Genomic DNA, 24,377 nt, shown 5'->3' on the forward strand with positions numbered 1-24,377 from the left:
AGCTTTTTACAACAAAACCTTGCTCAGCTTTTTACACCAAAACCCTGCACAGGTTTTAACACCAAAACGCTGCACAGGTTTATACACCAAAACCCTGCACAGGTTTTTGTGTATCTTTTTTAGTGTTGATCAGATGAATACCAAAACGCTGTACAACTTTTTACACCAAGACCCTGTGCAGTTTTTTTTTAGTGTGGATCAGAAGAACACCAAAGCCCTGCACAGGTTTTTATACAAAAACCATACGCAGCTTTTCACACCAAAATCCTGCTCATCATTTTACGCCAAAACCTTGTCCACCTTTTTAGTATTGATGAGTTGAACACCAAAATCCTGCATAGCTTTTTACACCAAAACCTTGCACCGGTTTTAACACGAAAACCCTGCACAGGTTTTTACAGCAAAACCCTGCACAAGTTCTTATATCAAAACGCTGCTCGGTTTTTTAAAGCAAAACCCTGCACAGGTTTTTACAACAAAACGCTGCACAGGTTTCTACACCAAAATCCTGCACAGATTTTTACATCAAAACACTGCGCAGTTATTTTTAGTGTTGATCAGATGAACACCAAAAAACTGCACATGTCTTTTTCAACAAAACCCTGCGCAGCTTTTTTTAGTGCTGATTAGATGAACACCAAAACCCTGCACAGCGTTTTACACGAAGACCCTGCACATGTTTTTACACAAAAAACCTGCATAGGTTTATACACCAAAACCCTGCACAGGTTCTTAAATCAAAACCTTGGGCAGCTTTTTTTAGTGTTGATAAAATGAACTCCAAAAACCTGCACAGCTTTTTACACCAAAACCCTGCGCAGTTTTTTTAATGTTGAACACTTGAGCACCAAAGCCCTGCACAGCTTTTTACAACAAAATCCTGCGTATCTTTTTACAGCAAAACACTGCGCAAATTTTTTAGTGATGATCAGATGAACATAAAAAACCTGCAAAGGTTCCTTAAACGAAAACCCTTCGCAGCTTTCTTTAGTGGTGATCAGATGAACATCAAAACCCTGCATAGGTATTTACACTAAAACCCTGCGCAGTTTTTTGCACTAAAACCCTACGCAGCTTTTTTAGTATTGATCAGATGAACAGCAAAACCAAGCACACGTTTTTACACCAAAGCCCTTCACGGGTTTTTACACCAAATCCCTGCAATGGTTTTAACACCAAAAGTGCAGGGTTTTGGTGTAAAAACCTGTGCATGGTTTTGGTGTAAAAACCTTTGCAAAGTTTTGGTGTAAAAAGCTGCATAGAGTTTTTTGTTTAAAAATCTGTGCAGGGTTTTGGTTTAAAAACCTGTGGAGGGTTATGGTGTAAAAACATGTGCAGGGTTTTGATGTAAAAAAGCTGCACAGGGTTTTGGTGTAAAAACTTGTGCATGGTTTTGGTGTTAAAACCTGTGCAGGGTTTTTGTGTTCTTCTGATGAACACTAAAAAATCTCCGCAGGGTTTTGGTATAAATGAATGTACAGGAATTTGGTGTTTATCTTATCAACACAAAAAAAAAGTGCGCAGGATTTTCGTGTAAAAACCTATACATGGTTTTGTTGTAAAAAGCAGTGCAGGATTTTTCTGTTCATCTGATCAACACTATAAAAGCTGCGCAGGATTTTAGTGTAAAAACCTGTGCAGGGATTTGCTGTAAAAACCTGTGCAGGGTTTTGGTATAAAAACCTGTGCAGGGTTTTGGTGTAAAAATCACTGCAGGGTCTTGGTGTAGAAACCTATGCAGGGTTTAGTTGTAAAAACTTTATTTTTATTTATCACTATTATTTTATTAGTGTTGATCAGATGAACATGAAAAACCCGCACAGGTTTTTTTCAGTGTTGATCATATGAACAACAAAAACCTGCACAGCTTTTTACACCAAAAACCTACGCAGCTTTTTTTACTGTTGATCAGAAGAACACAAAAATCCTGAAGAGCTTTTTATACCTAAATCCTGCATAGGTTTTTACACCAAAATCTTGCGCACCTTTTTTAAAGTTATTCAGATAAACTAAAAAATCCTGCACATCTTTTTGTACCAAAACCCTGCAGAGTTTTTTTAGTGTTAATCAGATGAACACCAAAAGCCTGCACAACCTTTTACACGTCCATGTATGGAGTATGCTTCACATGTGTGGGGGTGTTCCAATCATACTGCTCTTCTAGACAGGGTGGAATCAAAAGCTTTTCGTCTCATCAACTCCTCTCCTCTAACTGACTGTCTTCAGCCCTTCTCTCACCGCCGCAGTGTTGCATATCTAGGTGTCTTCTACCGCTATTTTCATGCTAACTGCTCTTCTGATCTTGCTAATTGCATGCCTACCCTCCTTCCGCAGCCTCGCTGCACAAGACTTTCTTCTTTCTCTCACCCCTATTCTGTCCACCTCTCTAACGCAAGAGTTAACCAGTATTCTAAATCATTCATCCCTTTCTCTGGTAAACTCTGGAACTCCCTGCCTGATTCTGTATTTCCACCTTCCTATGACTTGAATTCCTTCAAGAAGGAGGTTTCAAGACACTTATCCACCAATTTTTGACCACTGCTTTGACCCTTTTATGGGACTGGCATTTTAGTGGGCATTTTTTTTCATTAGATTTTTGTTGCCCTTGGCCAGTGTCCTTCCTACATAAAAAAAAAAAAAACTTTTTTACACCCAAAATCTGAGCAGCTTTATTTAGTGTTGATCACATGAATACCAAAATACTGCACAGCATTTTACATCAAAACCTTGCGCAGCTTTTTTAGTTTTGATCAAATGTACACTAAAACCCTGCACAGCTTTTATCACTATAACCCTGTACAGCTTTTTACACCAAAACTTTGCCCAAATTTTTACACCAAAATCCTGCACACGTTTTTTACAACAAAACCCTGCACAGGTTTTTACCCCAGAACCCTGCGCAGCTTTTTTAGTGTTGATCAGAAAAAAACTCTACACCGCTTTTTACACCAAAACCCTGTACAGCATATTACACAATAACCTTGCCAAGGTTTGTACACCAAAACCGTGCACAGGTTTTAACAGCAAAACCTTGTGCAGCTTTTTAAACCAAAACCCTGCAAAGATTTCTACACCAAACCACTACACAGATTTTTACACCAAAACCCTGCACAGGTTTTTTCACCAAAAGCCTGCACAGGTTTTACACCAAAACCCTGGAAAGATTTTTACATCAAAACAGATTTTTACACCAATACCATGCGCAACTTTTTTAGTGTTGATCAGATTAACACAAAAATCCTGCACAGCTTTTTACACCAAAACCCTGAATAGGTTTTTACACACAAATCCTGCGCACCGTTTTTAGTGTTGATCAGATAAACACCAAAATCCTGCACACCTTTTTATACCAAAAATCCTGCTGAGTTTTTTTGTGTTGATCAAAAGAAAACGAAAACCCTGCACAGCATTTTACACCAAAAATTCTGCGCAGCTTTTTTTTTGTGTTGATCATATGAACATCAAAAACTTGCAAAGGTTTTTGTACCAAAACCCTGCGGAGCTTTTTACACCAAAACTCTGCGCAGCTTTTTTTTAGTGTTGATCACATGAACACTAAAACACTGCACAGCATTTTACACTAAAACCTTGGGGAGCTTTTATTAGTGTTGATCAGATGTACACCAAAACCCTGCACAGCTTTTTATACTAAAACCCTACACAGCTTTTTACACAAAAACCTTGCGCAGATTTTTACTCCAATATACTGCACACGTTCTTACAACAAAACCCTGCACAGGTTTTTACACCAGAATCCTGCGCAGCTTTTTTAGTGTTGATCAGCAAATCCCTACACAGCTTTTTACACAAAAACGTTGCATAGCATTTTACACAATAACCTTGCGCAGGTTTGTACACCAAAACCCTGCACAAGTTTTAACAGCAAAATCTTGTGCATCTTTTTAAACCAAAACCCTGCAAAGATTTTTACACCAACACCGTGCACAGGTTTTTACACCAAACTCCTGGAAAGGTTCTTACACCAAAAGCCTGCACATGTTTTTACACCAAAATCCTGGAAAGGTTTTTACACGAAAACCATGCACAACAACACTAAAACACTAAAAAATAATGTTGATCAGATTAACACAAAAATCCTGCACAGCTTTTTACACCAAAACCCTGAATAGGTTTTTACACCGAAATCCTGTGCACCAAAATTTTGCACAGCTTTTTACACCAAAATCCTACGCAGCGGTTTTAGTGTTGATCAGATGAACACCAAAACCCTGCACAGCTTTTTCCATTAAAATCCTTCAGTACTTTTTACACCAAAATCATACGCAGGCATTTACACCAAAATCCTACACAGGTTTTTTTTATCAAAACCCTGCACAAATTTTTACACAAAAACCCTGCACAGATTTTTACACCAGAACCTTGTGCAGCTTTTTTAGTGTTGATCAGATGAATATCAAATCCCTGCACAGCTTTTTGCACCAAAACTCTGCGCAGTTTTCCTTATAGTGTTGATCAGATGAACACCAAAGCCCTGCACAGGTTTTTACACAAAAACTATGCGCAATTTTTTATACCAAAACCTTGCTCAGCATTTTACACTAAAACCTCGCTCAGCTTTTTTATTATTGATCAGATGAACACCAAAACCCTGTATAGCTTTTTACACCAAAACCCTGCACAGGTTCTTACACCAAAACCCTCCACAGATTTTTACACAAAAACCCTGTGCAGGTTTTAACACCAAAACCCTGCACAGCTTTTTTTTAGTGGAGATCAAATGAACATCAAAATCCAGCACAGGTTTTTACACAAAAACCCTGCACATGTTTTTTTATTACTGTTGATCAGACAAACACCAAAAACCTGCACAGGATTTTGCAAAGGTGTTTACACCAAAACAAAGCACAGGTTTTTACACCAAAACCCTCCACAGGGTTTAGACCAAAACCCTGCGCAGGTTTTAGCTCTAAAACCCTGCACATCTTTGTTTTTGTATTGATCAAATGAACACCAAAAACCTGCACAGCTTTTAACAGTAAAACATTGCGGAGCTTTTTTTTAGTATTGATGAACACTAATAACCTGCACAGTTTTTTACACCAAAGTCATGCGCATCTTTTTTAGTGGTGATCAGATAAACACCAAAACCCTGAACAGCTTTTTACACCAGAATCCTGCACAGCTTTTTACACCAAAACCTGCAGAGGATTTAACACCAAGGCCCTGGACAGGTTTTTAACACCAAAACCCTGCGCAGCTTTTTTACTGTTGATGAGATGAACATAAAAATACTGCACATATTTTTACACCAAAACCCTGCACACGTTTTTACACCAAATCCCTGCAGATCTTTTTTTATTGTTTAGTTGAACACCAAAATACTGCACAGCTTCTTACACCAATACTGTGCGCAGCTTTTTTAGTGATGATCAAATGAACACAAAAAATCTGCACAGTTTATACACCAAAACTCTGCGCAACTATTTTTAGCGGTGATCAAATTAACACCAAAACTCTTCAAAGCATTTTACAGTATCCCTGCTTAGATTTTTACACAAAAAAATTGCGCAGCTTTTTTGAACAGATGAACAGCAAAACACAGCACAGCTTTTTACACCAAAACCCTGCAAAGCTTTTTACTCCAAAACCTTGCGCAAGTTTTTACACCAAAACACAGCATAGGTTTTCATACCAAAACCCTGCACAGATTTTTACACCAAAACCAACTTTTTTAGTGTTGATTAGATGAAAAAAAAAAAAAAAAAAAATCCTGCACACCTTTTTACACCAAAATCCTGCATAGGTTTTTACACCAAAACCATGTACACATTTTTTTAAGATGATCAGATAAACACCAAAATCCTGCACATCTTTTTATACCAGAAACCTGCGGAGCTTTTTTTGTGTTGATCAGATGAACACCAAAACCAAGCGCAGCATTTTACACCAAAACATTGCGAAGCTTTTTTTTAATGTTGATCACATGAATACCAAAACACTGTACAGCATTCTACACCAAAACCTTGCGCAGCTTTTTTAGTGTTGATCAGATGTACACCAAAATCCTGCACAGCTTTTTACACTAAAACCCTGCACAACTTTTTACACCAAAACCTTGCGCAGGTTCTTGCACGAAAATCCTGCACACGTTTTTACACCAAAACCATGCGCAGCTTCTTAAACCAAAACCCTGCGCAGCTTTTTACACCAAAGCCCTGCGCAGGTTTTTACATTAAAACCGTGCACAGAATTTTACACCAAAAATCCTGCAGATGTTTTTACACCAAAACCCTGCACACGTTTTTACACCAAAACCCCGCATAGGTTTTTATATCAGAACCCTGTGCATCTTTTTTAGTGTTGATCAGATGAACAGCAAAATCCTACACAGCTTTTTATACGAAAACCTGCACAGCATTTTACACAAAAACCTTGCACAAGTTTGTACACCAAAGCCCTACACAGGTTTTTACACCAAAACCCTGTGCAGCTTTTTACACCAAGGCCCTGCAAAGATTTTTACACGAAAACCCTGCACAGGTTTTTTATACCAAAACCCAGCACTGGATTTTACACCAAAACCCTGGAAAGGTTTTTACATCAAAATCCTGCATAGGATTTCACACCAAAACCCTGCACAGGTTTTTACACAAATCCCTGCGCAGCTTTTTTAGTGTTGATCAGATGAACACTAAAACCCTGCAGAGCTTTTTACACAAAAACCCTGAACAGGTTTTTACACCAAAACCCTGCGCACCTTTTTTAGTGTTGATGAGATAAACACAAAAATCCTGCACATTCTTTAATACCAAAAACCTGCGGAGCTTTTTTAGTGTTGATCAGAAGAAAACGAAAACCCTGCGCAGCTTTTTTACACCAAAATCCTACGCAGCTGTTTTAGTGTTGATCAGATGAACACCAAAACCTTGCACAGCTTTTTACTTTAAAACCCTTCACAGCTTTTTTACACCAAAATCATAGACAAGTTTTTACACCAAAATTCTGAACAGGTTTTTTCACACCAAAACTTGCGCAACTTTTTACACCAAAACTCTGCACAGGTTTTTACACCAAAACCCTGCACAGATTTTTACATCAAAACCCTGCGCAGCTATTTTTAGTGTTGATCAGATGAACACCAAAAACCTGCACAGGTTTTTTTTTTCTCCAAAACCTTGCAGAGCTTTTTTTTACTGGTGAGCTTTTTACAACAAAACCCTGCGCAGCTTTTTACAGCAAAACAGTGTGCAATTTTTTTTCTTTTGTGTTGATCAGATGAACATCAAAAACCTGCACAGGTGTTTTACATCAAAACCCTGCGCAGCTTTTTTTAGTGGTGATCAGATGAACACGAAAACCCTGCACAGGTTTTTACGCTTAAACCTTGCGCAGTTTTTTGCACTAAAACCCTACGCAGCTTTTTTAGTATTGATCAGATGAACAGCAAAACCAAGCACACCTTTTTACACCAAAGCGCTTCACAGGTTTTTACACTAAATCCCTGCAAAGGTTTTTACACCAAAAGTGCAGGGTTTTGGTGTAAAAACCTGTGCAGTGTTTTGATGTAAAAACCTCTGCGGGGTTTTGGTGTAAAAAATCTGTGCAGGGTTTTGGTTTAAAAACCTGTGGAGGGTTTTGGTGTAAGAACCTTTGCAGGGTTTTGGTGTAAAAAAGCTGCACAGGGTTTTAGTGTAAAAACCTGAGCATGGTTTTGGTGTAAAAACCTGTGCAGGGCTTTGGTGCACAGGTTTTTATACCAAAACCCTGCACAGGTTTTTTTAATGTTGATCAGATGAAAAACCTGCATAGGTTTTTACACAAAAATCCTGCGTTACTTTCTTTAGAGGTGATCAGATGAGCACCAAAACCTTTCATAGCCTATTACACCAAAACCATGCAATTTTTTTTTTTTTTTTGCATTAAAACTCTGCGCAACTTTTTTTTTTTTTTTGTTGATCAGATAAATCACAAATCAGATGATCACAAAAATCCTGCACAGCTTTTTACACCAAAACCCTGATAAGGTTTTTACATCAAAATCATGCGCACCTTTTTATACCAAAACTCTGCGCAGCTTTTCTTTAGTGTTGATCAGATGAACCTGCACAGGTTTCTTACACCAAAAAACATGCGCAGCTTTTTTTAGTGGTGATCACTAGTGGTGATCAGATAAACACCATAACCCTGCACAACATTTTATAATAAATCCTTGCGCAGCTTTTTACATTAAGACCTTGCGCAGCTTTTTACACCAAAACCCTGCGCAAGTTTTTTTTAGTGCTGATCAGATGAACACCAAAATCCTGCATAGCTTTTAACACCAAAATCCTACGCATCTTTCTGCACCAAATCCCTGCGCAGGGTTTTTTTCACCAAAACCCTGCACAGATTTTTAAACCGAAACCCTTCGCAGCTTTTTACACCAAAACCCTGCACAGGTTTTTACAACACAACCATACACAGGTTTTTATATCAAAACCCTGCACATGTTTTTTACACGAAACCGTGCCCAGCTTTTTTAGTGTTGACCAGATGAACTCAAAATTCCTGCAAAACTTTTTACACCAAAACACTGCACAGGTCTTTTACACCAAAACCATGCGCAGCTTATTTAGTGTTGATCAGATAAACACTAATATCTTGCACAGTTTTTTACACCAAAACCCTGAGCAGGTTTTTTTTACTGTTGATCAGATAAACACCAAAACCCTGCTCAGCTTTTTACACCAAAAACCAAGTGCAACTTTTTTTTTAGTGGTGATCAGACTAACACGAAAACCCTACAGAGCATTTTACAGTAAATCACTGCGTAGTTTTTTACACCAAATCATTGCGAAGCTTTTTACACCTAAACCCTGTGCAGTATTTTTTATGTTGATCAGATGAACACTGAAATCCTGGACAGCTTTTTTCACCCAAACCCTGGTCAGCTTTTTACACCAACACCCTGCAAAGGTTTTTACACCAAAACCCTGCACAGGTTTTTACACCAAATCCCTGCGAAGCTTTTTTAGTGTTGATCAGATGAACACAAAAATCCTGTTGAGCTTCTTACACCAAAACCCTGCACAGATTTTTTACACCAAAACACTGTGCAGCTGTTTAGAATTGATCAGATAAACACAAAAATCCTGCACAGCTTTTTACACCAAAACACTTCGCAGCTTTTTTTTAGTGGTGATTAGATGAACACCAAAAACATGCACAGCATTTTACATAAAATCCCTGCGCAGCTTTTTACAGCAAAACCCTGCGGAGCTTTTTTTAGTGTTGATCAGATGAACACTAAATTCCTGCTCAATTTTTAACACAAAAACCCTGCACAGCTTTTTACACAAAAACCCTGGACAAGTTTTAACACCAAAATCCTGCACACGTTTTTACACCAAAATCCTGCGCAGCTTTTTACACCAAAACCCTGGACATGTTTTTACACTAAAACCCTACACACGTTTTTACAACAAAACCCTGCACAGGTTTTTACACCTAAACCTTGCGCATCTTTTTTTTTAGTGTAGATCAGATGAACACCAAATACCTGCACAGGTTTTTTTTTCACAAAAACACTGCGTTGATTTTTTTTAGTGGTGATCAGATGAACACCAAAATCCTCCATAGATTTTAACACCAAACCCTGCGCAGTTTTTTTTTCGTGTTGATGAGATAAACATCAAAAAGCTTTTTTACTGCAAAACTCTGCACATGTTTTTTTTTACTAAAACCCAGCACACGTATATTCACCAAAATCCTGCACCGGTTTTTAAATCAAAATCTTGCACACTTTTTTTTAGTTTTGATCAGATGAACACCAGAACTCTGCACAGCTTTTTAAACCAAAACCCTGCGCACCTTTTTACATCAAAACTCTGTGCAGGATTTTTTTTAGTGTTGATCACATGAACATCAAAAACCTGCACAGATTTTTACACCAAAACTCTACGTAGCTTTTTTTAGGGGTGATCAGATGAACCCCGAAACGCCAGGCGCAGCTTTTCACACCAAAACCCTGCTCAACATTTTACGCCAAAACCCTGCCCAGCTTTTTTTAGTATCGATGAAATGAGTACCAAAACCCTGCATAGCTTTTTACACCAAAATCCTGCACAGGTTTTTACGCCAAAAGACTGCGCAGGTTTTTAAAACAAAACACTCCACAGGTTTTTACTCCAACATCATGCTCAGGTTTTAACACCAAAACACTGCTTTTTTTTTTTATTGGTGATCAGATGAACACCAAAATACTGGACAGGTTTTTACACCAAAACCCTGCACAGATATATTTATTAGTGTTGATCAGATGAACACCAGAAACCTGCCAGGTTTTTGCATCAAAATCCTGCGCAGCTTATTATAGTGGAGATCAGATGAACACCAAAAAAACCTGCACAGCTTTTTACACCAAAGCCCTATACAGCTTTTTTTAGTGTTGTTGAGATGAACACCAAAACCTGCACAGCTTTTTACACCAAAACCCTGCGTAGCTTTTTTTAGTGTTGATGAGAAGACACGAAAACTCTTCCCAGGTTTTTACACGAAAACCCTGCACAGGTTTTTACACTAAAACCCTGTAGAGGTTATTACACCAAAACCCTGCCCAGGTTTTTACACCAAAACCTTGCGTAGGTTTTTACATTAAAACCCTGCACAGCATTTTACAGAGCTTTTTACACCAAAACTCTGCATAGCTTTTTACACCAAAACCCTGCACAGGTTTTTACACCAAAACTCTTCAGAGGTTTTTACACCAAAACCCTCCACAGGCTTTTACACGAAAACCCTGCGCAGGTTTTAACACCAAAACCCTGAGCATCTTTTTTTAGTATTGATTAAATGAACATGAAAAACCTGCACAGGTTTTAACAGTAAAACATATCGGAGCTTTTTTTTAGTGTTGATCAGATTAACACCAAAAACCTGCACCGGTTTTTACACCAAAATCATGCGGAGCTTTTTTTTATTGGTGATCAGATAAACCCCAAAACCCTGCATAGCTTTTTACACTAGAATCCTGCACAGCTTTTTACACCAAAACCTGCAGAGGGTTTAACACCAAAGCCCTGCACAGGTTCTTACACCAAAACCGTCCGCAGCTTTTTTATTGTTGATGAGATGAACACAAAAATACAGCACAACTTTGTACACCAAAACCCTGCACTCACTGCAAATCACTGCGGATCTTTTTTGGTATTGATAAGTTGAAACCAAAATCCTACACAGTTTTTAACACAAAAACTGTGCGTAGCTTTTTTAGTATTGCTCAGATGAACACCAAAACCCTGCGCAGCTTTTTACTCTAAAACTCTGCGCAGCTTTTTTTAGTATTGATTAGATTAACACATATAACATCCACAGTTTTTACACGAAAACCCTGCGCAGCTTTTTTTAGTGGTGATCAGATGAACACCAAAACCCTGCACAGCATTTTTCAGTATCCCTGCTTAGCTTTTTACACGAAACTTTGCTTTTGACACCAAAACCCTTGCGCGTCTTTTTCAGTGTTGATGAGATGAACAGCAAAAATCCTACACAGCTTTTTCCATCAAAACCCTGCAAAGCCTTTTACACCAAAACCTTGCGCAGTTTTTTACAAGAAAACCCTGCACAGGTTTCTACAACAAAACCCTGTGCAGGTTTTTTACTCCAAAAAAACAGAGGTTTTTACACCAAATCACTGCAAAGGTTTTTATACCAAAACCCTGCGCAGGTTTTTACACTAAAACCCTGCACAGGTTTTTACACAAAAACCGTGCGCAGCTTTTTTAGTGTTAATCAGATGAACACAAAAATCCTGCAGAGCTTATTATACCAAAATCCTTCAAAGGTTTTTAAACCTAAATCCTGCGCACCTTTTTTAGAGTTGATCAGATAAACTCCAAAATCCTGCACATCTTTTTATACCAAAACCCTGCGGAGCTTGTTTATTGTTGATCACATGAACACCAAAACACTGCACAGCATTTTACACTAAAACCTTGCGCAGCTTTTTCAGTGTTCATCAGACGTTTTTACAACAAAACCCTGCACAGGTTTTTACACCAGAACCCTGCGCATCTTTTTTAGTGTTGATCAGTAAAACCCTACACAGCTTTTTACACCAAAACCCTGCAAAGCATTTTACACAAAAACCTTGCGCAGGTTTGTACACCAAAACCCTGCACAGGTTTTAACAGCAAAACCCTATGCACCTTTTTACGCCAAAACCATGTAAAGATTTTTACACCAAAACCCTGCACAGGTTTTTACACCAAAACCAGCACAGATTTTTACACCAAAACTCTTAAAAGGTTTTTACACCAAAACACTGCACAGGTTTTAGCATAAAAACCCTGGAATGGTTTTTACACAAAAACCCTGCACAGGTTTTTACATCAAAACCATGTACAGCCTTTTTAGTGTTGACCAGATTAACACAAAAATCCTGCACAGCTTTTTACACCAAAACCCTAAACAGGTTTTTACACCGAAATCCTGCGCACCTTTTTTAGTGTTGATCAGATAAACACCAAAATACTGCATATCTTTTTATACCAAAAACCCTGCCGAGCTTTTTTAGTGTTGATCAGAAGAAAACGAAAACCCTGCACAGCTTTTTACACCAAAATTTTGCGGACGTTTTTTAGTGTTCATCAGATGAACACCAAAACCTTTCACAGCTTTTTACACCAAAATCATACGCAGGCATTTACACCAAAATCCTGGACAGGTTTTTACATCAAAACCCTACGCAGCTTTTTATACCAAAACCCTGCACAGGTTTTTACACCAAAAACTTGCCCAGCTTTTTTAGTGTTGATCAGGTGACCACCAAAACCCTGCACAGCTTTTTATATCAAAACCCTGCGCAGTTCTTTTAGTGTTGATCAAATGAAAACCAAAGCCCTGCACAGCTTTTTACAACAAAACCCTGCGCAGCTTTTTACAGCAAATCCCTGCGCAGCTTTTTTTTTAGTGGTGATCAGATCAGCAAAACACCGCACGGGTTTTTACACCAAAGCCCCTCACAGGTTTTTACACCAAATTCATGCAAAGGTTTTTACACCAAAAGTGCAGGTTTTTGTTGTAAAAACCTGTGCAGGGTTTTCGTGGAAAAAGCTGCGTAGAGTTCTTGTGTAAAAATCTGTGCAGGGTTTTCGTGTAAAAACCTATGGAGGTTTATGGTGTAAAAACCTGTGCAGGGTTTTGGTTTAAAAAGATGCGCAGTGTTTTGGTGTAAAAACCTGTGCAGGGTTTTCGTGTAAAAACCTGTGCAGGGTTTTGGTGTAAAATACTGCGCAGAGTTTTGTGTAGAAAGCTGTGCAGGGTTTTCGTGTTCTTCTGATGAACACTAAAAAAGCTCCGCATGGTTTTGGTATAAAAAGATGTGCAGGATTTGAGTGTTTATCTGATCAACACTAAAAAAAAGGTGTGCAGGGTTTTCGTGTGAAAACCTACGCAGGGTTTTGGTGTAAAAAGCTGTGCAGGGTTTTGGTGTAGAAACCTGTGCAGAGTTTTGGTTTAAAAACCCATCAGATGAACGCAAAAATCCTGCATTGCTTTTTACACCAAAACCTTGCGTAGCTTTTTTAGTGTTGATCAGATGAACACCACTACCCTGCGCAGCTTTACACACCAAAACCCTGTACATGTTTTTACACCAAATCCCTGCAAATGTTTATACACAAAAAACCGGCACATGTTTTTACACAAAACAGCGTAGCTTTTTACACCAAAACACTGCACAGGTGTTTACACCAAAACTCTGGACAGTTTTTTACACAAAATCCTTGCGCAGGTTTTTTACGCCAAAACCGTGCGCAACTTTTTTAGTGTTGATCAGATGAACACAAAAAACCTGCACAGCTTTTTACACCAAAACCCTCCGCAGTTTTTTTAGTGTTGATCAGATGAACACCACAAACATGCGCAGCTTTTTACACGAAAACCCTGTACATGTTTTTCACCAAATCCCTGCAAAGGTTTATTCACGAAAACTCTGCACAGGTTTTTACACCAAAACCTTGTGAAGCTTTTCTAGTGTTTATCAGATGAACACTAAAATCCTGTACAGCTTTTTACACCAAATCCCTGCGCAGCTCTTTTGGTGTTGATTAGATGAACACCACAATCCTGCGCAGCTTTTTGCATGAAAACCCTGCACAGGTTTTTACACCCTGCGTAGGCTTTTAATCCAAAAACCCTGCACAGGTTTTTACACCAAAACCTTGCGCAGCTTTTTGCACCAAAACCCTGTGCAGCTTTTTTTAGTGTTGATCAGATGAACATCAAAACCCTGCACATATTTTTTTTTATTGTTGATGAGATGAACACCAAAAACTTTCACAGCTTTTTACACCAAAACCCTGTGCAGCTTTTTTCAGTGTTGATCTTATGAACATCAAAAACCCTGCACAGGTTTTTACACCAAAACCCTGCACTGGTTTTTACAACAAAACCCTGCACAGGTTTTTACACCAAAACCTGCACAGGTTTTTACACCAAAATTATGCATACGAGTATGTTTTTACAGCAAAACCCTGCGCAGATTTTTTTTGTGCTGAACACCAAAAACCTGGACACGTTTTTACGCCAAATTCCTGCGCAGCTTTTTTTAATGGTGATCAGATGAATTTGAAAAGCCTGTACAGATTTTTACAGCAAAACCTTGCGCAGCTTTTTACACAAAAATCCTGCGCAGGTTTTTACGTCAAAACCCTGCGCAGCTTTTTTAGTGCGGATCAGATGAACACCAAAAGCCTGCACAGGTTTTTCACACCAGGACTCTGCACAGGTTTCTTAGTGCTGATCAGATAACACCAAAAACCCCTTCGGAGCTATTTTTAGTATTGATCAGATGAACATGTAAACCCTGCGCAACTTTTTATAGCAAAACACTGCACAGGATTTTTTAGTGTTGATCAGATGAACATCCAAAACCTACAGAGCTTTTTACACTAAAACCCTGCGGATCTTTTTTTAGCGTTGATCAGATGAACACCAAAAACCTGCACAGTTTTTTACACCAAAACCCTGCGCATCTTTTTTTTAGTGTTGATCAGATGAACACCAAAAACCCCTTCGGAGCTATTTTTGGTATTGATCAGATGAACATGTAAACCCTGCGCAGCTTTTTATAGTAAAACCCTGCGCAGCATTTTTTGTGTTGATCAGATGAACATCAAAAACTTGCACAGGTTTTTACTTCAAAACCCTGCGCAGGTTTTAACACTAAAAACCCTGCACAACTTTTTACACAAAAACCTTGCACAACTTTTTACACCAAATCCTTGCGCAGCTTTTTATTGTTTATCAGAAGAACACCAAAACCCTGCGCAGATTTTTGCACCATAACCCTGCGCAGCTTTTTTATTTTTTATGAGATGAACATGAAATCCCTGCACAGGTTTCTACACCAAACCCCTGCGCAGCTTTTTGCATCAAAACCCCGCGCAGCTTTTTTTGTTTTGATCAGTTAACATCAAACACTGCACAGGTTTTTACAACAAAACTTTGCACAGATTTTTGCTCCAAAACCTTGCACAGCTTTAGTGTTGATCAGATGAACATCAAAACCCTGCACGGGTTCTTACACCAAAACTCTGCACAGGTTTTTACACTAAAACCCTGCACATCTTTTTGCACCAAAACCCTACGCAGCGTTTTTAGTGTTGATCAGATTAATATAAAAAACCTTGCACAGGTTTTTACACTAAAACCCTGCGCAGCTTTTTGCACCAATACGTTGCGCAGTTTTTTTGTGTTGATCAGATGAACATCAAAAACCTTGCGCAGCTTTTTACACAAAAACCTTGCGCAGCTCTTTTAGTGTTGATCAGATGAACATCAAAACATGAACGAACTGCTAAAGAAGATGCCCTCGACGCATGCGAACGCCACCAGGCGCTCGCCTTACGAAGCCTTCCCATCGTCGATCCAACGCTTGGCCCACGTTGTCTTCATTTTGTCTGAGCAGCTAATCTACTTTCTTTTCGTCTTCGATGTATATTTTAAAAAACAACCCGTATACATGATTTTTGATGCTTTCTATCGCCAATTGGACATTGTAAAAAGAAACGACTTCGATTAAATCTGTTTCGCCCATAAAGTTCTTGATAATGTTCTCGTTTACGATGCCAAGGCGAGCGTGTTTATGTCATCGGACGGTTTGAAGTCGGCAGCGTGCCAGAAGCACTTGACGCTGGTCAGAAACATCTTGTAAAGTTCTGTTGTATAGAGCTCCCTTCTTGCCCTTCTTTCTCTCTTCGTCGTAATCTTTCTTTATTTCTTAAAACATTTTTATAGCTTTTCTGGTATTTCCGTCGAGAGTAGAGCTTACAAGCTCAAGCACTGCCCATTTCTTGTCACTCTGATTCGGATTTTCAACCATAACGTCGAGCTGACTGTCGCTTTCTCCTTCTGCTGCTGCTGCTGCTGCTGCTGCTGCTTCGAGATAAGTAGCAGACACGCCGTAATCTTCAACTTTACTGAAGGGAACCGTCTCCTCAAAGAGGAGGAGGTATCTGGTTATAAGAAACGGCCGCCGTCTCTCGGGTGTTATCTTCCATGACAGAAGCCATCTTGCAATAAGAAAATGTAGTTCCTTGTAAGAGACAATACAATATGATGATATTAGACCGAGGCGCTGATCTTTATACCCTTTCAGATGGCGTCGCCGTTCATATAGACAACATAGAGAGTTCCTTGGTCTTTGAGAGTGAGAGGCTAAAGACCTTCTTCGAACCTAGAGGGGACGGTATGTGTGGGAGTGTCAAGTTCTGGTCGGCCGCGGCGGACATCACTCCGGAGGAACTAGGACGGATTCTACTTTCTGAAGAAGGATGATCGCTGCGCGTGCATCTTCTGTCGAGGGAAAGTAGGAGGAAGAAGGAGACAGTGAGAGGCGAGCACCAGAGGCACTTTCCTCGTTGTCCTTTCATCAGAGGCAAGCCCGTCGGCAAAATTCCGATGTCCCTCTGCGAATACCTCGAGCCCATGTGGAGAGAGACTGTATTTGAACGGCTAAAGGAGAGACCGTTGGGTGTCATCCTTCCAGAGTTATGCCTTCCTAACAACCGAGAGGCTTTGTTCACCTCCTCGTCTTGGTCGATGGTTATGAAGAAAAAGCTGTCGACCGCAGGCTTCTCCTTTACCTGCCTCAGCGATCACGTGCGCTGCTTTAGGTGCGGATTGGGCCTGAAAAACTGGTCAGGCAGTATGCACCCCCTAGAGATGCATGCCAAATACTCTCCCGACTGCACGGTGCTCAAACTTTTGAATGGGCCTATAGCAATCAAAGCCCACCACGATAGGAAGAAGATGGTTGACGATAAACTGGTGGATCTAGTGACTGAACAAGGGGACATTGAGAGGCACGTGATAGCTATGGGGTTCCCTCCTGATCATGTCAAGGTGGCCGTGAAAAAGAGACTCTTGGACCAAGGAATCAAAATCTACAGAGTTGCAGATTGCACAGAAGCCGTTTGCGTCAGCATGGAACAGAGGGCGAGGGTAGAGCAGGTCGTCGGGCAAACCTTGGTGGCTATCGCCAAGAGAGATGAAGACATGAAACATGACCTGGGCGAGCGAAGCTTTTATGATGCTGCTCCCGCCTTGACGGCAACAACAAGAGCAACGACAAGAACCTATAGGAGATGAGCCGAGTCACGAAACTGCTGCTGCTATTTCTACGAGAGCGATAGATCTGCATTACCCTTCGATATTGGAAGGGGCCAACTTTGACACAGGGGTGGGAGAAGTGTCCGGCGAAGGTGCTGATGAAACAACAACGGAGTTGAGCGAAGAAAAGAATCGCCAACAGCTCTGGAAACAGAAGAAACAAAAGCAAACGTAGAAGAGGCGGAGAAGGATGAGGATGAAGAACATTGTGTAAAGAATGACTCGAAATCGGACGGGATCATACTAGAACTTGCTTGTAAAGTATGTCTTTGTAAAGAAGCTGCTGTTGTTTTGTTTCCTTGTAAACACTTCTGTATGTGCCCTACATGTGCAGTTGCTGTTGGGAAGTGTCCTGTTTGTAGGCAAAACATTGTAGATGTTCTAACAATAATAAGATGTTAACTTTGCTTTATTTTTTCCTTTTTCTTGATGTTCTTGGAGAAGGATAGTTGCAGGTCGCGGTTGCATCCTGAAGAAGCTCTGGCGAACTAGCAGCCCCTCTGCTAGATAGATAGATAGAAATTTAGATATTTTATTGACCACAGCAAACAGATAATACCAATGGATTGTACATACTAGTATTACATAATCTACAAGATAATATTAAATTATTATCGCTTCCTAACTGTAGTCCATCATCTATCCCGCACTACAAGTCTCTCTGTTTGTAACCCTCCACGCACGCACAGCCTCTCATTCACCTCCAGTCGACCTCTGTTTCTTTAATTCCACCTGCCAGTCTCACACGCTAAACTATGTCCATTTACTCGAAATTGTGTGAATGATACTCTATGAATATCATTTACTGCATACTACTTCACTGTATATATACGGTGTACCAATAAATCTGGGTTAATATCCTTATATGTTGTGCGTCTTGAGGAGTTACTGTTTACCATGTCATCTTTTAATTTCTTCATTACCAAGCTCAGGTCCGGTACATTTGTGTTGATCATCTCTCTGACGGTCCGACTGGTTGGAGTGTTAGAGTTCACTGTGAAGGCTAATGGATCATTGTGAAGGCTAATGGATCATCATCATATCCTGAACTCTCATGCCACATACTATATAAAAATTTGTGTTGTCTGTGCCTGATTAAGTCCTTGAAAGGTGGATACCCTGACTCCACGTAGCAAATGTCATTACATGTTTTCTCACTCCTAATAATCTTTTTAGACACCAATTGTACAATTTCACCATCGTTTTCAGATCAGCTCCTATCCAAGATTCACAACCATAAATTAGTGATGACATGAGAGCTGCATCAAATACACGCTTCTTTATCACAAACGAAATATCATTATTTTTTTGTGACAAAAGACACAAACTTTAACACATGTGACATCTTATTATTAGCATGGACTTTGATGGCAGAGGTGGTTGAGCCATCGCTGGTAAACGGTGACCTTAAATACACATATGTGTCACAATGTTCCACCACCAAGTCACCCACCACCAAAGGTTCACGATCTCTTTCACTGCTGCTTATCACAAAAAAAAACTTTGTCTGTACAATAAACAATAATGTTTCTGTACAATAATCTTGTAACAAAGATACCTTTCTCATTATATTTGCCCTCGTTGTCGATAATAGCACTGTGTCGTCCGTTAGTACAAGTATATGTAGCCATTGTAAAAATCCATCATGTCCACACTCTTCTTTAATTAGTCTTATAAGGTCATTAACCAAGATGATAAAAAGTAAACATGAGGTGGGTGATCCTTGTCTCACACCTAGAGTTATTAAGACCACCGCTGTTCCGACCAAGCTTTCTGTCACAGTATACATAGCAATATGTGCACATAACATAGCTGAGCCACATCCTAATCTTTGTAACACATAAAATAATTTATGTCTAGGTACTCTGTCATAGGCCTGGGAAAAGTCAATGAATGTTACAAATAGAGTAAATTTCCTCCTCCTAGCCATGTCACATAACAACCTGAGAGCCAGTATGTTCTCCACACACCCTCTCTTCTCCTGAGCACCAGATTGTTCCCTGAAAGATCTAAACCACTGTCTCATTCTCGCACACAACACCATGTCGTACACCTTGGTAATACTGTTTATTATACTTATTCTCCTATAGTTTCTTGTATCTGTCCTGTCACCCTTCTTAAAAATTGGAACTAACTTTGCCCTTGTCCAAGCTAACGGGTAATTACCAGAGTACAATATATTATTAAACAAAACACTCATATACATAATCCATTGTACTGGCAATAATTTAACAATACCGGGTGATACGCCATCAGGACCTGAAGCTTTGTCTGGTTTCATTTGCTTCACTTGTTGTATTTTTAATGGGTTAATAGGGTCATCTAACAGGAGTATAGACACATCGGTGGAAAAGTCACATTCAGTAAGTTTCACATTGTCGGGAGGGTTAAAGTTAGTTTCAAAATAATCTTTAAAATCATCATCAAATGGGCACACATTTGAATTATTTTCATCACCAACTTTTCCCTTCCAATTTATAGCCCTCCAGAGTTGCAGATCATCTTTGTTCTCAACCAGTCTTTCCCACCTCTTTAAAGTAGTGTTTTCATCCTGTACGCGGGCTTCACGGTTACCACTACTACGAGCACATTGGTATACTATATCTGTCACATTATTGATATCATCATTGATATTGTTCATTATCATAGGGACATCTAATAGCTGAACGTTATACAGAAATAACGTTTCGTCAACATTTGTAAATCTAATGGGCTTTGTTACTTTTCTCACGCTAGAAACCCCATTATGAATTGAGTAATCTCCCAATAATGTCACACTAATGGGGGCGTGATCTGAAGGTAACGAAACGTTATGGATCACGGAGAGCTCGCTCACTCCGCTCACCATTGAGGGACTCAGAATACATGTCTAATTCTGAGATCCATTCAGTTCCTTGTTTATACGTTTTCTTGCTTATGAAGTGATTCGTTGGTGTTTCTAAGTTATTTAGCACCAATAACTCTGATTCTTTACACACACTTGATAATATAAAGGCATTTTCATTAGGAAGTGGGACATCATCGGGTAGCACTGGGTACGAGAAGTTTTCCATACCTGGCACCTCTTCCTGGTCCAGGAGTGAACGAACAGACTGTCCAAATCAAATAACAAAAAACAAATAAATACTTAGGTGCATGTCGTAACTGAACCCACACCTCCTCAATATGAAAATCTACACTTACTATAGAGTTAGATAAATAATTCTTGATTAATAACACTATACCTCCAGCCAGCGTTCTCAGGATGCTCCTTCTCCTTCCTCTCCGCCTCACGTAACCTCCTCCACCGTGCTCGGATGCTTGGGTGGACGTCCTTCTTAATATAGATCTTATTCAACTCTCCAATGACTTGTTTAAGCTTACTTGCCTCGTTTAACACCTTGTCCCTGGCCCCCTTACTGTCAAGTGTGACCAGTATAGCACGACGTCTGTGGTTGTCACCCCTGGTCCCCAATCTCCGGTGTGACTTGACAGCCTCCCTCACATCCACCTCCGTCCAGATCTTGCTTAGCTTATCCTGCTCTGATGTTGCACCCTCCAAGGCCTCTTCCTCATCTGGCACTCCAGTTATTACTAGATTCATCTCCCTCTCTTTTCGATCTATAGCCTCCAGATATCTTTGTTGTCTGGCTATGATCTCACCTTGCTTCTCCACCTGGGTCTGTAGCGTCTCAAACCTCTTATTAATGATGCTGTCAGGTGCGGTAACTGCCTTTTTTAGCTCAGCTACTTCGCTTACCAGGTTGTTCACCATCTGCAGAAGTTGGGCAGGTCATCTGAACGCACAGTTGCAATCTGACGTTAGTCCATACCTCAGGGCCGGCTCAGTCGGTGTCACCGGTATCGTTGAGCTTTTCAGTATCTTTAACTAGCAAAAACCTGCTCAGCTTTTTGATAATACTTCTAAAAAGCCTAACGATATCGGCGACGCCTCTTGGGACAGGTCTGAGACGGAGGGTTATGCGACTGGAGGACACTGTCTCTGACCGAGGACTCGAGCTCAAGCTCCTCCACCCGCCTCAACTCTTCAGTTGCATTCAGTGTAATGCTACAGGATCAAGTCTGGCTTAACCGGTGTCACCGGTATCGTTGGGCTTTACAGGAGTTTTATATTAACATAAAAGAGCTGCGCAGCTGGTTAAAAAATATTCTGAAACGTCCAACAATACCGGCAAACAACTCTTGAACATGATTTGAGTTGAAGGGGGTTTTCAGAAGAATATTTCTAAACATCAAAAACCTGCGCAGCTTTTTAGGGTTGAACGGATGAACATAAAAAAAAAACTGTGTAGGTTTTTAGGGGTAAAGTTAAACGGAGGTTGTGAGAGCGAGAGTGGGAAGTGGGAGCGAGAGTAGGAAAAAGTAGAAGAAAAAAAATATAGCCGACACTGTTTGAATTCATGTTGTTCTGAGCGCGGTTGAGTCTGTAGCCCGTCACCTCTAGCGAGAGCATCACTTTGTCGGAAGCCTCGGCCGAACTGCACAGTGTGTTGTCTTCAAAGAATAACTGTCTTTCTTCAATGTTCATTCTTATGTTGTTTATAGTCTGAGCTACGTCCGAAACCACTTCGTACGCAGAGGACAAGTTCTCGCCATGACAGTAGGTCTTGAATACCATTCTGGACACGATGGGCTCTCCTTCCATCGGCGTCTCGATGCACGCCATGTCCACAAACGTGTCAAAGTTTTCGTCTCTGTAGCTCGTTATTTGAGATTTCCACAGGTTAGGGTTCAGTTCGAACCACTTTCCCTCGACCTTTCCCTTTTCGGTCACGATGAAACAGTTTTGCATCGTAACGAGCAACATGTTGCCAAAGGGGTTCATGTTGGCAAACAATATGCCGGTATCCATGGTGGGCAGCAGTTTCTTACGCCGAACGTCTAGTGAGTTAATCAGGTTCCAAAAACTTGTAATCGTATCCTATCTTTGACGAACAGTCAATGGAAGAGAGCGCGTTCAAGAGTTCAATCAGACGTCCGTCGGCGGAGTGCTTGTTCGCCCAATGTATTTACTCTTGTCCTTTCTTGTCCTTGAACCGAACAGTTCCACTGGCGACAAAGAATATGGAGCAGAAGCACGACACGTAAGTAAGTAAGTAAGTAAGGCTGCTTGCCGTCGATGTAGAGATTGATGTAAGAAGAGGTGAGGGTGCTTGCATCGTCTACTGGCCAATTGCAAACCAATTGATTGATAACTTGTTTGCTATTTCTTCAACGACGGCATTTCTCTTTCCTTTCTTTCCGTTGTCGTTATCCTCTACTTCCCTGACGAGTATGCAGGATGCCAGCTCGTATGCAAACAATGGAGTGTCTGTTGCCTTGTCGCGCCTAAGGAACATCTAGGCGTAATCGAACTGGTCGTACATTAATCCTCCCTTTTTTTTTTCGAGCTTGAGCATTCCTACTCGGACTCGGACGCTCAACGGTGTGATACCATCTCAGACCCGGTTCAGCCGGCTTCGCCGGTATCGTTGGGTCTGGAGCCGGTTCGGGCCGGTAACAAGAGAAGAGGGGGTTCACACGCACCAAAAAAACTCAGGCTCACGCTCGGATCGAGAGGGGGCGTGTGCCCTTTAGCTGAGAGCTATTTTTTAGCAAACATTAGGCAAACAAGCAAAACAAAAAACTCGTGTTTCTCGTGTTTTTGATACATGCCTCTAGCTGATCGCCTCTCATACCTATCCGGCATGAGAGGCGGGCTGTCCCTGTTTAGAATGTCTCTAACCGACACCGTTCTCGGCAAGGAAGATTACAGAGACGGTGGGAGAGTGAAGGGCGCGGTATCTCTGGTAGCGCCCATTGAAGGGATTGGGCACCATAATAGAAAACTCTATATTCTCCAAAAAAGTGTAAATATCTCGTCAACTTTTACAAGGAACAGAACATTCTCCTCGCCAAAGCTTCTGTGCTCGTATATCGGTTTACCACTGGCGTCAAAGACATTGTGTCTGCGTTGCGATTGGATGAACTTCCTTCGGATGATGTGGCCTACGACCCTCTCGCCAACAGACTTGCCTGTAGCGAAACCGCCGCTAATAGAGGCGCTTTCGTGCATTTATCAGCTCACGGTAACCTGTTTGGCTGCACAGATATCACAAGACTGGCTAGGAAAGCCATCGAAATTCACGAGGCCAATAGCGTCACCAAAGATAAGCTAAAGACGATCCTAGACAATATCAATTTGCGCAAGGTGAAATATAAAACTCCATATTCTGCAAAAAAGTGTAAAGATCTAATCAACTTTTGCAAGGAACAGAACATTCTGCTCGCCAACGCTTCTGGGACCGCGTATCGGTTTGCCACTGACGTCAAAGACATTGTGTCTGCACTGTGATTGGATGAACTCCTTTCGGATGATGTGGCCTACGACTTTCATGCGTTTGTCAGCTCACGGTAACCCGTTTAGCTGCACGGATATCATAACAAGACTGGCTAGGAAAGTGATCTAAATTCACGAGGCCAATAGCGTCACCAAAGATAAGCTAAAGACGATCCTCAACAATATCAAGACGCGCAAGGTGGAATCAATAAAGACGCCATTCGGAAAAAAAGTCATCCAGCATTTGGGAATACCTTCGTTCTCTGACAATGTGTTACTGAAATCGCGCCAATTCATGTTCTCCGTCACCACAGTAACCAATGCCATATCATAACAAGACTGGCTAGGAAAGCGATCTAAATTCACGAGGCCAAAAGCGTCACCAAAGATAAGCTAAAGACGATCCTCAACAATATCAAAACGCGCAAGGTGGAATCAATAAAGA

At 40.5% G+C, this 24,377-nt stretch overlaps 1 protein-coding gene across 1 annotated transcript in view; it reads left to right on the forward strand.

The window, feature by feature from the left end:
* The window catches only part of LOC135107102 (death-associated inhibitor of apoptosis 1-like), a 33,263-nt gene extending 15,671 nt beyond the window's left edge, over nucleotides 1-17,592 (forward strand). The window contains 2 exon segments of the mRNA XM_064016780.1: nucleotides 16,751-16,817; nucleotides 16,820-17,592. Of these exon segments, the coding sequence (XP_063872850.1) occupies nucleotides 16,751-16,817; nucleotides 16,820-17,592 (840 nt within the window).
* The last annotated feature ends 6,785 nt before the right edge of the window (nucleotides 17,593-24,377 follow it).

The sequence above is a fragment of the Scylla paramamosain genome, chromosome 2 (assembly GCF_035594125.1).
Source record: "Scylla paramamosain isolate STU-SP2022 chromosome 2, ASM3559412v1, whole genome shotgun sequence".
Classification (NCBI taxonomy): Eukaryota; Metazoa; Arthropoda; class Malacostraca; order Decapoda; family Portunidae; genus Scylla; species Scylla paramamosain.